Genomic DNA, 12,577 nt, shown 5'->3' with positions numbered 1-12,577 from the left:
TTGAGTAGTTTGATCTATCTTAACCTAATCAATATCTTGTGGGGCATTCTTAGACTGTAACCATGTAATCACCTGTTCAAACATTTTCATGACCAAAGGAGAAGGACCATGAGTTATGGAGTCTCTGTCTGGTTCAGTAGAAGGCCAATCAATAGCAATTTTACAAGCAGACCACAAGTCACTAGGAAGCACAATATCAAACAATGTATTCAAGTCAATCCACAACACCTTCGAACTCTTCCCAAAACAATTGACTTGCTTGTCCCATTCAGCAGGTTTCTTCCTCAGCCGAGGAAAGTTAACGATGTAAAATCACCCCTGCTCCAGGGTACATGCATGTTCCCTCTGCTTGGTACCTCTCACAAGGGGTAAGCTTCAACTCCTGGCTTTCCTCCCCCTGGCGGAGGCGTGTCTCCCCCTACCTTCCTAACACTCTTCTTCTTTGACAACATTTCTTCCCATTTATCAAGCATGCTCCATGTGCATGTACCTATGACCAGTCTCGAATGTGTGTTTTCAACCCTATGACCCTGTTCTCTTCTAGTTCCTGATCTATATAAGTCGACTTATGATTTTCGTGTAGCATTTGCGTCTTAGATAAATCCACATCGTACCTTTGAGCCAATTCAGTCAGTTTCTCATGTGCTCGCCTTGCTTTACAAGTGACATCCTTTGCTACGAACAACAATTCATTGTGTTCATGACGTTCTACCCTTTCTAGTGGCAAACTTCAGCTGATTATCTTATCCACCTCTGCCTTCAGCCTCACCTCATTTAGCAATTTTGCCTTCACTGCAGGCTTAATCATTCCCTACTTGACACACTACTCTGTCTTTCCTCTCCGCTTCCTTCTTCAACTTTCTGATGTTGTAGTCTGCAAGACATGCTGATCTCCAGAATCTCCCTGATCTGTTCATACTTCTGATATCCTTCCCATGTCTCCTGTAACTGGAGCTTTCCACATTCTCAAATCTGAATTTGAATTTGCTAATGACACTGATCGTATTGTACTAGACCCAACATGCACCCTCGGAGAGTCTGCAGTTGCTGGCAATGGGGTACTTGCTTCTACAGGCACCAAAAATGGACTGTTTCCATTCACCGTCACATTTCCTCCTTGGTTGACCCTTTCTCCTAACCCTGATTGTTGTTGATAAGCGCTTTCTCCTAGACTCGGATCATACACAGAGACTACAGGTCCGATAGTGACCAATACCGTAAGGGCTTCTGGTAACCTTATAGCAGCGTTGACTCCACTCGACTCTGCACCTCCAAATATTGGTATTCCTGTCCCTTTTGCTCTAGTTGAAATCTTCCCCACTACTCCTGCACTATTGCCTGTTTGTGGCATTACCATCCTTTCCATACTTGCTGCATTTGCCAATTCTCGCCTTCCTTCTTCTGAATGTGGATTGTATGGTGGAGGATGCTCTGCTCGCTCCGCCAATAACCTGTCTAACAAGCTGTCATCGGTGTCACTCCCATCATCTCTATCTCCATTCCTATTCCAAGCATCACCTTCTTTTACTAATAGTGGGTACAACCTCTCTCACTCAATGGGATCTGGTCTCCATCTCTTCAACTGTACATCCCATCGTGCATCCTAATAAGCTTTCATTGTTTTTCTCATCCTACCCTTACACTTTTCCCTGTTGTTTGCCTGAGCTGCTTTCATCCAAGCATCTAATGCCTCAAACTGTGTAGGTCTTGGTGGAAGCCGTAATAAGATATCACTCCCCTCAACTGATACAATACCTCTAATCCAAATGAACCACAGCATGGAAAGCCAAATCTTCCTCTTTCTCAGTAATCTTGTGCCAATTTTGAATCCAAACTATTGTATGGAGTCCTGCATTCGTTGCCATGTAATGTGCTGAGGTATCCTCGGGCGGTGCTTCCTCACCCACTCAAGTCTCCACTCCCCTATCTCCACTATATAGATCAAATAACAGCTTAAAACACCTCATGATTAATCCAAATGTTTTCCTCAACCGACAATATTTCTCACTTCAACTTTCCTGACGATCCCCAACCAATCCCAGCGTGGCGTTACACCAGCCAACCTCCTCCTCACAGTGGTTCACCCTCCTTCATAGTCTCACTATACCTGTTCACTCTCGCAATCTTCAAAACAAGTAATTGTCTGCCTTTCTAAAAGAGCGATAGAATTCAATCACTCAAGAACATCCACGCACTATGACCCTCTACCTGTGCTGGTCACTCTAATCGATGTAGTCCACCCGAGCGTGCAAAGCTTTTCACATGATCCTAACAAGTCCACTCACACTAAGTTCCTTGCCTCAGGTGGGTTGTCGATAGCCCTTCATGACTTCCCAACAAACCAATGGTCAGACAATTACAACAAATTAGTGTTTCCTACACCACATATATATCCCGGGATCTTAGGCTACTCTTGAGCCGGATAACCAAAACAAAATTAACTCCTGGACCACACACGTCTGGCCCGATACCACATTTACTCAACTCTCATTCCAACTCCGCAAGACATCACACAATCAAATTATCACTGCAATCTAATTATCACTGCAATCTATCACATGACAGATCCCTATTGATAATCACTCCTCTGTTCACCGCTGTTATCACTGCACCATCAATCTCCGTTGGGCTCTGCCAAAATCCGTCGTTCTTCGTTCTCGATCATTGGGGTCTATTTTGGGACTCTATGGGTCTAAATCTTTTCTAGAGTTATCTAGATTCTCCCCTTACTTCAAGAGACAACCATCCTACAGTGCTACCAACTGAAGTAGCTGGGTTCCACGTTCTAAACTTACTCTGAACCCCTGGTCGATGTCTCTTTTTGTCTGCTTGAAAGTGTGGAGGGGAGGAAAATTATTGTTATCTAATTATACATTACAGTTCCAATGAATCATGACTCCAAAGAATCACAGACTCTTGAATCAAAGTTTAGTTAGTTTACTACAAAGCCAAGAACAGCTGGACATAAAAACACCTCAAGACGAGGGTGTAGAAATACATTGGAACTAAAACAAAGCCAAACCTACGTGTGCAGTTAAGACGATGCAGCAGATACAAAATATTCCGTTTGAGAATCAAGACACAGAATATCACTGTACTTATATCCAGGGTCCCCTTCATTGAGGTTCGTAAGTGAAAAGCATTAGTCTGTCCCTACACTACCACTAATGTGACATCCCTACTTGGTATTCCCAAAGGCAAGTTCTAGAAAGGTGTCAGCACGTGAAGACTTCCTAAGAAGACCATTCAGGTCAAATGGGTCAAGTAACATAAAGCTTTGGAGCTCATTCTAAGATGCTCTCTCTTCTCAAGGCAAGTCAGAAGTCCCCGGACTCTGTCCCTAACTTCAATACAAGAGTTGAATGCAAACTCCCGGAAGGCGGTGCAGTATCACCCCATCCATGTAAGACACCTCCTAGTAGGTAACTTTCCATGCTGCAACGATACTCCCAGGCATTGGCTCGATGACCTTGATTCCCAGGCACTCTCAAGTGAGAAAGAACATCATCCCACATTATCAGCATCGCTGTTCAATGTATCTTCTCCTCCCAAGCCTAACTCCTAAAACAGACATTATTCTAACTAACAAAGATTCTTTTCTCCACTGCAACAGAAAACGTGAGAAAGATCAAGTTTGGGCATGTTTCAATCAAGGTGTTACATAAGCATACAAATTATAACGTTCATTAGTCACGTGCAATTCTTCACATTAAGGTTTTCCGCTAATCATACGCAGTTGCAATATTGATTTCTCCACGTTACATGAAAACATACCTAACACTTCACCTTCCAAGTTATTACAATATGCGAGCTAATGGCACAAATGTTAACACGATAAAAGATTATATGCGGGTGCGGACTACCCATGATTATGATGTACCCCTATAAATGACAGAGGAAATTGCGCTCTATCAGGACCACAAACTCTATTTTGAAACAGCTAGAATAAAAGTACACAACTCTCAAATGTTAAAGATTTTCCGAAAGTGTGAATTTATTAAAATGCAGTATAAATAATAGGCATGGGAGTATCACTTCATGTTTGTGTATGAGCTAATTTCTCTCAGGATTTTTCCTGTAGAAATCACATTAAATATATATGTTTGCTAGAGCTATAATGAAATGACGTAAATGAGGAGTGTGGCTGTCTCCACCATTAGATCTTTCCTAAATTCACATGCTTGAATCATTCCCTGTTGTCAGACTGAGTTTCCCAGACAAGCAAGGGGGAATCATTCAAGCATATAAATCTATGAAAGCTACCACCACTAGAGAAATGGGGTATAGTTAAGAATCCAATTTCTTTTTCAGCATTGGATCTTGATTCACTGACTGGAACTATTCCCTTTTCATTAGGTTGGAATCTCAGTCTGATAACTGGGAATAATTCAAGCCTTTGAATCTATGAAAGATACCAACGCTGGAGAAGTGGAGTTACAGGTAAGTACATTAATTCCTCCAATGCACACTGGGCACTGTCTCTTATTCAGTGATATCTAGTCTAACTTCCCAGTTCAATTTCCTTGTTGTCTTTCTTATATGAACATTTTAAAATATGCCTTTGAGTCTGCAGAGGTAAGCATTCAGGGATAAGTATTTTATCGTCCCTGAAAGAATTTCAGTCTCTGAAGTTTAAACCGTGGTCAAAACAAAGTGCCACAGAGTTTCAAATGGAAAAGGGAAGCATATTACCGACAATTACTTGCATAGCATTGTCAGTCTAAACAACTCACACACAACGGTGAGACGCACATGAAAAGGAGAGGCACCATCTTATACTGGTGTGTGGTGATCCCTTTACTTGCAGCTTTGACCGGTTAAATCCTGAGATTAAATAGATAGAGGGCAGGGCTGAACCTCGTGCTATGCTATAAGTTTTATTTTCAGTATCTCCCATTCTGGAGGAGGCGACATTGAAAATAGTTTTGTGGCCAGTAGGGTTGAATACTGCAGAATAAGTCCAATAACACAAACAGGCAAATGCTGTCTTTGTCTAATATGTGTATTGAGTACTTGTATTCTTTCTGTTTCCCTTAGCATTGAGGACAGCATCCACACTGGAAATAATCCAGTACATTATTGACTGTGGTGCAAGAAATAAATTGGAAGCAGAAAGTCTTTTCTATAATTTTTCAAAGCAACACAAGTTTGAATACAGGTCTTAGATTTTGTAAATCATACTATCAAAAGCCAATTTTACTTTTTTATTTGTTTAGATGACAGTGTGATCTGAAACACTTATGGAAGTTAATTATTCTAAGAATTTGGGGAGGGTCTATATCCTGGGCACATTATTGTTTGAGGTGTTCTTGAAATGTATCATCACCATGTGATGAGGGTTTTATAAGAGGCATAAACATTGTAAGAAGAACTCAGTGTGTAGTTGTTCGACTGAGGCTAGTTTAGGAATGTTTGTTCAGTATGAATCGAGCTGAGCATGAATAGGCACATTATTTTAATTCAGTATGTATATTTAAAGGGTATGAGGGTCATTACAGCATGTTGGGGAGGCCTCTAATCTGAAAAAAGACAATGTAGTCCCTCTTAGGGTATACATTCCTAGTGCTTATGTATGCTGGTAGAAATTCTGTCATAGGCTTAGTGATATTTTCCCATGTGTTTCTGCCCTATAGTATATCCTCTCATGGCAGAGACAACCACATGCTATTGAATGTTCCTTTAGTATTGAACCTTGTGTAAATAAAGCCCTATTTTTGTTTCTTAAGCTGAAGTATGACTGTTCAAATTATTGTCAGTTGATAAATATGTTAATTGTACTAATGTTACCCTAGCTCTAGGTTTAAGCCTTGACTGCTTGCTACCCCCTGCGAGTCAAATCTTCAAAACAATATTCTTGATACGTCAGTGGCCTTCACAGTATAACTGAGGCCATGGGACCAAGCGATATCTCTCAACGCTTGTCATAGCTAATGCTCAGTAGCTCTGATTCCCCCAGGTCCTTGAAACTGGCTTCTCCTCATGATAAAAACTACTCCCAGTGAATTTTGGGACCTTAGATCTTGTAATTTGTCACTTGTGCCTTTTCAACATTGTTGAGCTTTCTTTGTAAAAAGAAAAAGTTATATCGCAAAATGATGGCAATGAAAGGCGAAAAGTTGCTAGTGTTGTAGTTGAGGCAGACATGCTGTAACCAACATTTTTCTCTTTAAAGATACAGCTACCAAACTACAATGCAGCTGCTGGGTTTAGAAGAGCCAGCAGATGATGGCAGTAAAGATCCTGTGATGATGAGAGGGGCTTACCTATCCTTTCTCTTGTTACGCCACCTGCGGATCAGGGAGCTTCAGGTAATTTAACATAGTCTTACCCACACTGGATATTACTATATTTCTCAGGGTGTATTATACTGCAAAATGTCTATCTTTGCCACTGTTGTTAACCCAAATCTTCAATGCTGATAGTTTGGTAGGTGAAGAGCGATAGCAGAAGGCCTTTAACAGTGGGGCAGAGAGCATCACATTCTGGATTTGCATTAATTCCAGAGACTGCTAAAACAGGACTCCATTACAAAACAGAGCTACACGGATGCTGCCCACCAGTGAGATGATTGCAAAAAGAACAATTGATGGACATAATGCTACATAATGTCAAACATTCACCCCAGTACAGAGATCTGGACCTAAATCCATCGTTTTTTGTGCCCCATGCCTTTCCTGTTCAGACCCAGCCATATGCAAATCAGTCTTGACCCTGTTCCCCATGGGAACAGTCCAGCCCAAACTGCCAGGCCAGGTACTCCCTGGCTTGGAAACAAGCATACTTAGACCGGGTTCGTGGCATCACCCCATATCAGCCAGGCTAGCTTGACTCCAGTGGCATGGAGAGCACAGGACCCACGTCTTGACATACCCATCCCAATCAGGGTGACAAATGCAAAAAGCCAGAAACCGGTCCCAGGATGTTTGTTTCTGGTCCAGGACAGACCTGGCTTGGCAGTTCAGGCTGGACTGTTCCCATAAGGAACTGGGTCAAGACTGATTTGCATATGGCTGGGTCCAAACTGGGATGCCGAAGTGAGCGAAAGAACGATGATGGATTCAACCTATATCTGTGACTGGGGGTGAGTGTCTGAAAAGTTTCAGCGCTCCGTCCATCATCTCCTTGTGTTTGTTTTGTTCTCCCTAAGTTGGCAGAGTATGCCCAGATGTGGCTCCTTGGTCACTTTGCCACCGGATTCAAGCTAACCTGGCTGATGAGGGGTGTTACCCCGAAACCGGTCACAGGATGCTTGTTTCGGTCCATGGCGATGGTTTCAACCCAGATCTGTGACTGGAAGTGAGTGTCTGAAAAGTTTCAGTGCTCCGTCCATCATCTCCTTGTGTTTGCTTTTTTCACCAGTGGGATGATGGCCTTAGGTATCATGGCTGCCAAATGCATAGAGGCTTCTTCCATTGGTTGGAAAGACTCATCTGACTCTGTCCAAGAGTAATTGTTGTACAATGAAAGACATTTCACACTTGTCCAGACGGCAAATGAGGGATATGCGTATTAAGCATCTGCTCTAATAATTTATTGGAAGTCATATTCTTAATCCAATAAGACCTGCTTTTTCCACTCCCTCTTGAGAGATGTATAACCTAATTGAGGAAAATGTATATTTTTCTCAAATAAGAAAGATATCTCTGGGAGGATCCAAATGGCACATAAATCAGAGTGCAGTGTCAAAGGTCTCCATGAATTTGGGGAAAATATGAACCCTGAAATTGGTCAAGTTAGACTCACTAAACAAGATATATCACTAAAAGCAGCTTGTACATTCACTAGTTGCTGCTAGTTTTGCATCTGATTTGTGTAAAGGGTGGGCTAAGGGTGGAAACTTCACACAAAGTGTTAGCTTTTTCTCCAAGGTTTGCAGCTATAATTGGCCATAAGGCACTCAAACGCTAGAAATGCTTGGTGGTTCCAAGTGACTAGTTTTCCAGGTATGAGGTTCACAAGGGAAAGTTACCCTCGGAAACCTTTTTCATTTTTTGGGTGAAGGAGAATGTGCAAGGCCTTGCTCAAGTGAGTTGGTGCAATTGACTTATCAATGTCTATCCAGAGATTTGGCTAAAATACCCTTTAATAATAATGCAAGAACATATATATGATAAGTGGTGCCATAGAAAATACATAACACAGAAAACAATCGGTTGTGCGTCTTCAGAAGCTTTCCTGGAAAGGTTCTCACCTTTATCAGTTGACCAGTTTTATAAAGTGCTTAGCACATGTAAACTTTCATGTATACCTTGATCATCATTAGATCCTTGCCCTCTAAAAACCTATCTGTCTGTAAGTGAGGTGGTTTGCCCTTTACTGAGAGCTGTAAAAAGCTCAGGGGACGATTGCTGTAAGCAATCAGCTCAACGCTCTAATAATGCAAAAAGCAGAGTTTATGCAGGCTGATATCTAAAAGGCATTCAATAAGCTGGGGGGAAGCTAGTAAGGTCCTACAGAAAATCACTTTTAGTGCATTTTCCAACTTGAAAGGGTCCAGCCAATCAGCCTGGATCACAGTTTGAGAGGAGTCTAGGAAGATCATCTCCCTGAATGTAATGCAGTATCACTACCTTCATGCAAATTGCTATGTACAACTATCAGGTACCTGGTCTGGTGGGAAACCTTGTGCATTCCTCCGAGACAGACCAGAAAACCAAAGAAGCAGAGGAAGAAGCGATGGAGAGGTCAGTCATCTGTGGTCTTTAACCATTCTCCATCTTGCAGCTGATATTCACACAAAAATAAATGTTTGCAATCAGCATAGCACAGGGGTTTTCAACCTTTTTTTAATAATGCAAGATACTTCTGATCTACGTAAAGCATCTCAAACTACTGCCTAACATATGCATTGGATAGCTGCAAAAAAGGTTGATCCTACTGCAGTTAGCAAAGACCATTAATGGCAGACCAGTATCAAAAAAGGTATAATTGTGTGGCCTTCAAGGCCCAGTTTTGTCCCTTATCCTTCTTTATGAACCACATGTAAGGTCTGAGAGCCTCACTGGGGTTTGTGTTCTCTTTGCAGTGCAATACATGGGATAACACTGTTCTCATTATGAGAAATAGGGCCTGTAAGACTTCCATGTTCTGGTTATTGCTATAAAGTTAATTCTTTCATTTCTAGAATCTGGTCCTTCCTCAATGATTCTTGATTAAGAATAGATACCAGAAGGATTCAAAGCACTAGAAATTAGCATATCTTTGTAGCCATTTCCATACCCATTAGAATACCTCAGAGTATACTTCTCAGCCAAAGATTAAACAAATAAATGAATGGCGAAATAGCTTCTGAAAGTTAAATGGTCTTAAAGAAAGAAGGAAGCAAAAGAAAGAAGAGAAAGACAGGAATAAAGCAAGAAATAGAAATTAAAAATGAAAGAAGGGAAGAAAATGAATGTGAAGGAGAAAAAGGAGGAAAGGAGTGGGAAGGAGGAAGCAACAGAGGTGAGATGAAAACGAGAGTGGGAGAAAGGAAAAGAAAAGAAAATATGGGTGGTTCATAAGGAATAAGAACAGAGGAAGGAATGAAGAAAAGGAAGAGATGAAAAAGAAAGGAATAAAGGAAACAAGGCAAGAAAGGATGAACCAAAGAGGAGAAGAAAAGGAAAAGAGGAACAAAGGAAATAAGAAAAATAATGAAGGAACAATGTAGATAAATGGAAAAGGAAAGAACGACAAAAGAAGCGAAATGAAAGAACAGAAAGAAGAGAGGGAAACAAAGATAGGAGAAAAATATACTGAAAGTGAAAGAAGTGAAGAAAGAAAAAGAGCAGGCGTCAGAAAGACAAAAATAAAGAAAGAAGAGGATGAAAGCGAGAATGAACGAGGTAGAAAGAGACAAAACACAGAATGAAATGAGGGAGAAAGCATGATAGAGGAAAAGAAAAAAAGAAAGAAAAACAAGAGAAAAGGAACAAAAGTGAGAGAAAATTAAAGAAATGGAACAACGAAAGAGAAAGAAACAGAGAAAATACTAGAGAAAGACACAGAAAACCAAGTAAGAAATAGACAAAAAGTTAAAAGAAAAAAACTCTCATCAACATATTTTACTGCCATTGACTTTAAGGAAATAAACCTCTGACTGAGACTCATCACCATAGATGCAATATTTTTTCCTGGGTAAAGGTATTCAAATAGTGTGCTCTGATGCGAGCCATTTATTTATTGTTTATTTAAGGCTCCTTATAAAGCAGCAGGGAAATGTTTTTTTTTATCAATAAGGTGGGCTGCTTGTTGCTCCTGTAGGGTCACCTTTTTCAGCTAGACAGCTTAATACTCCCAAACTGGATTTACTGCAGTGCACTACTCGAGGACAGTCTGTTGTTACTGTTAGCTCACAGCTGACCCTTTGGACACTCTTGGCTTAGGGCACCCTTTGTGCAGAAGCGCCGGTAATGTTTGTGAGGCATGTAATATGTGCAAAGGTGTTGATGACTACCATCAATATTCAAAAAATGAACACATAATTTTCGAAAATATCATGACTAGACAAAAATTATACATAGTAATGGCCCTATCTGCCACAAGCCTCTCAGATTAATTTCCTTGAGGAGGTTCTTGTCCCATTATTAATCCACTTGTAAATTTCAGGTTAAGGGGAAGAACTTTCCAAGATAAAATTATTCCCTCACAAATAGCTGTGAGAACAAGTTCCAGCTTTACACTGCACCTAATGGTTGTATCATTGTATAGTCATTGTTTAATCATGGTATAGTCCTTGTATAGCCCTGGTATAATCATGGTATAGTCCTTGTATGGTCATTGTATAGTCATGGTATAATCATTGTATAGTCATGGTATAATCATGGTACAATCATTTTCTAATCTGGTAAGAGCGAATTAGAATGTCATGGAAAATTTAGAATTGTTGAATCAAACTTGTTTGCTGTTACATTCGAGCAGTGTTAGATGACAGGTTGAATTGGGTGTCCATGTAGAAGGGGAGAAGAATGGTAGCCCTTGCAGAGGTTAATGTAATGACTCAGTACAATCTGAAGATAGGCCGGTTAACATTAGTGACCCTAATAAAGGCCTATCTAGATCAAGGTTAAACTGACCGTTTGTGCAATTGGGGATTTCTCTGGTGGACTGGAGCCTTTGGAAGGTGGTTTTTGAATTATAATGGCTGCTGCTGTTGCCTCTGTCACTTTATTGTAGCAGGCACAATGGGGGGGACTAGTGGAAAGAGACAGTTAAAGGTGAAGGGAAGAATGCAGGAGGAAAGAGGATAGAGTGTGTGTGAGAGAGAGAGAGATTGGAAAAGGAGCGAACCAGAAGGTAGAGGGATTGAAAGAGACGAGTGGGTAAGAACGGGGGCTAATTTTAAGCAAGGCTGCTTTTGCTTCCTAGTCCAGCTGTGATCTAGAGATCTTGTCAACATTGACCTTGAGTTCTCCAGATGTGGTTCATTTCAGAAATACTTACTGGAACTTCTGAGCTTTGAGAAATAGAAAATTTGTAAGCAAAGTGCTGACCCTAAATGAGAAAGGTAAATCAAGTGGAAGGAGCGGAACTGAATCAAATTGGAAGTGAGGATTTGTCCGATTTTGCACTAACCTTGTGCGCAACATCCATAGGAAGCAATATTTTTCTTTGTCTCTCAACATCCCCCTCAATCTCCCCCAGTATCGCCATATACTAGAACATGAGAGCCAGTGGTAGAAGTGGTAATGGGTAATGGGATACAAGAGAAAACAGAGAGACAGGAATCCACCATTGCCTTGTCAAGGAAGGCTGCAGGATGTTGTGGTTCTCTACAAGACCAAGAGACACCTTAAATAACTTAACATTTGAACACTGAACATAACAGTAAATTCTGAAATATATACTTCAGTAACATCTCTTCATAATCAACTATCTTTGCATTAACAGGCTATTAGAAATTCCTGGAAACTAAACGTGAAACGACACAAATATCTTTAGGTGGAAATATCTATCCATCTATCCATCTATCCATCTATCCATCTATCCATCTATCCATCTGTCCCTCTGTCCGTCTGTCTGTCTGTCTGTCTGTCTGTCTGTCTGTCTGTCTGTCTGTCCTTCTGTCTGTCCGTCCATCTGCTAATACATCATTCACTATGTTAAAATTACTACCTCCAGCTGTGCCAATTTAGGCGCTGTTGTGGAGGATGAACATAGTTTCTACTTACGGATGTTTATTTGTGATTCCCTTCACTTGAAATATATACACATACTGCAATTACAGTACTTTAGACACTTGTGCATTAACATATATATACATTTCAATCAATCAATCACTCAGGAAATTTGTAGAGCACACTACTCACCCGTGAGGGTCTCAAGGCGCTGGGGGGGGGGGGGGGGGGCGCTGCAATTGCTCGAATAGCCAGGTCTTGAGTAGCCTCCTGAAGGTTAGTAGGAGGATGGGGAGGGTGTTCCAGATCTTGGCGGCGAGGTAGGAGAACGATCTGCTGCCAGAGGTTGCTTTTCGAATGCGGGAGAACGGTAGTGAGGGCACGGTCGGCAGAGCGGAGCTGGCGGTTTGGAGTGTAGAAGGTGAGTCGTCTGTTGAGATATGCTGGCACGGTGTCATGGAGTGCCTTGTGTGTGTGGG

The 12,577-nt window shown here is 41.2% G+C and overlaps 1 protein-coding gene across 1 annotated transcript in view; it reads left to right on the top strand.

Moving 5' to 3' along the window:
* Positions 1-12,577, top strand: part of LOC146817750 (uncharacterized) — a 746,064-nt gene that overhangs the window by 154,430 nt on the left and 579,057 nt on the right. Inside the window, exon 14 of the mRNA XM_085609232.1 lies at positions 6,173-6,308. Coding sequence (XP_085465358.1) covers positions 6,173-6,308 — 136 coding nt within the window. The remainder of the gene's footprint in view (positions 1-6,172; positions 6,309-12,577) is intronic.

Source organism: Triturus cristatus, chromosome 6 (genome assembly GCF_964204655.1).
Source record: "Triturus cristatus chromosome 6, aTriCri1.1, whole genome shotgun sequence".
In the NCBI taxonomy this organism is placed as follows: Eukaryota; Metazoa; Chordata; class Amphibia; order Caudata; family Salamandridae; genus Triturus; species Triturus cristatus.
This window is presented reverse-complemented; position numbering and strand designations above follow the sequence as displayed.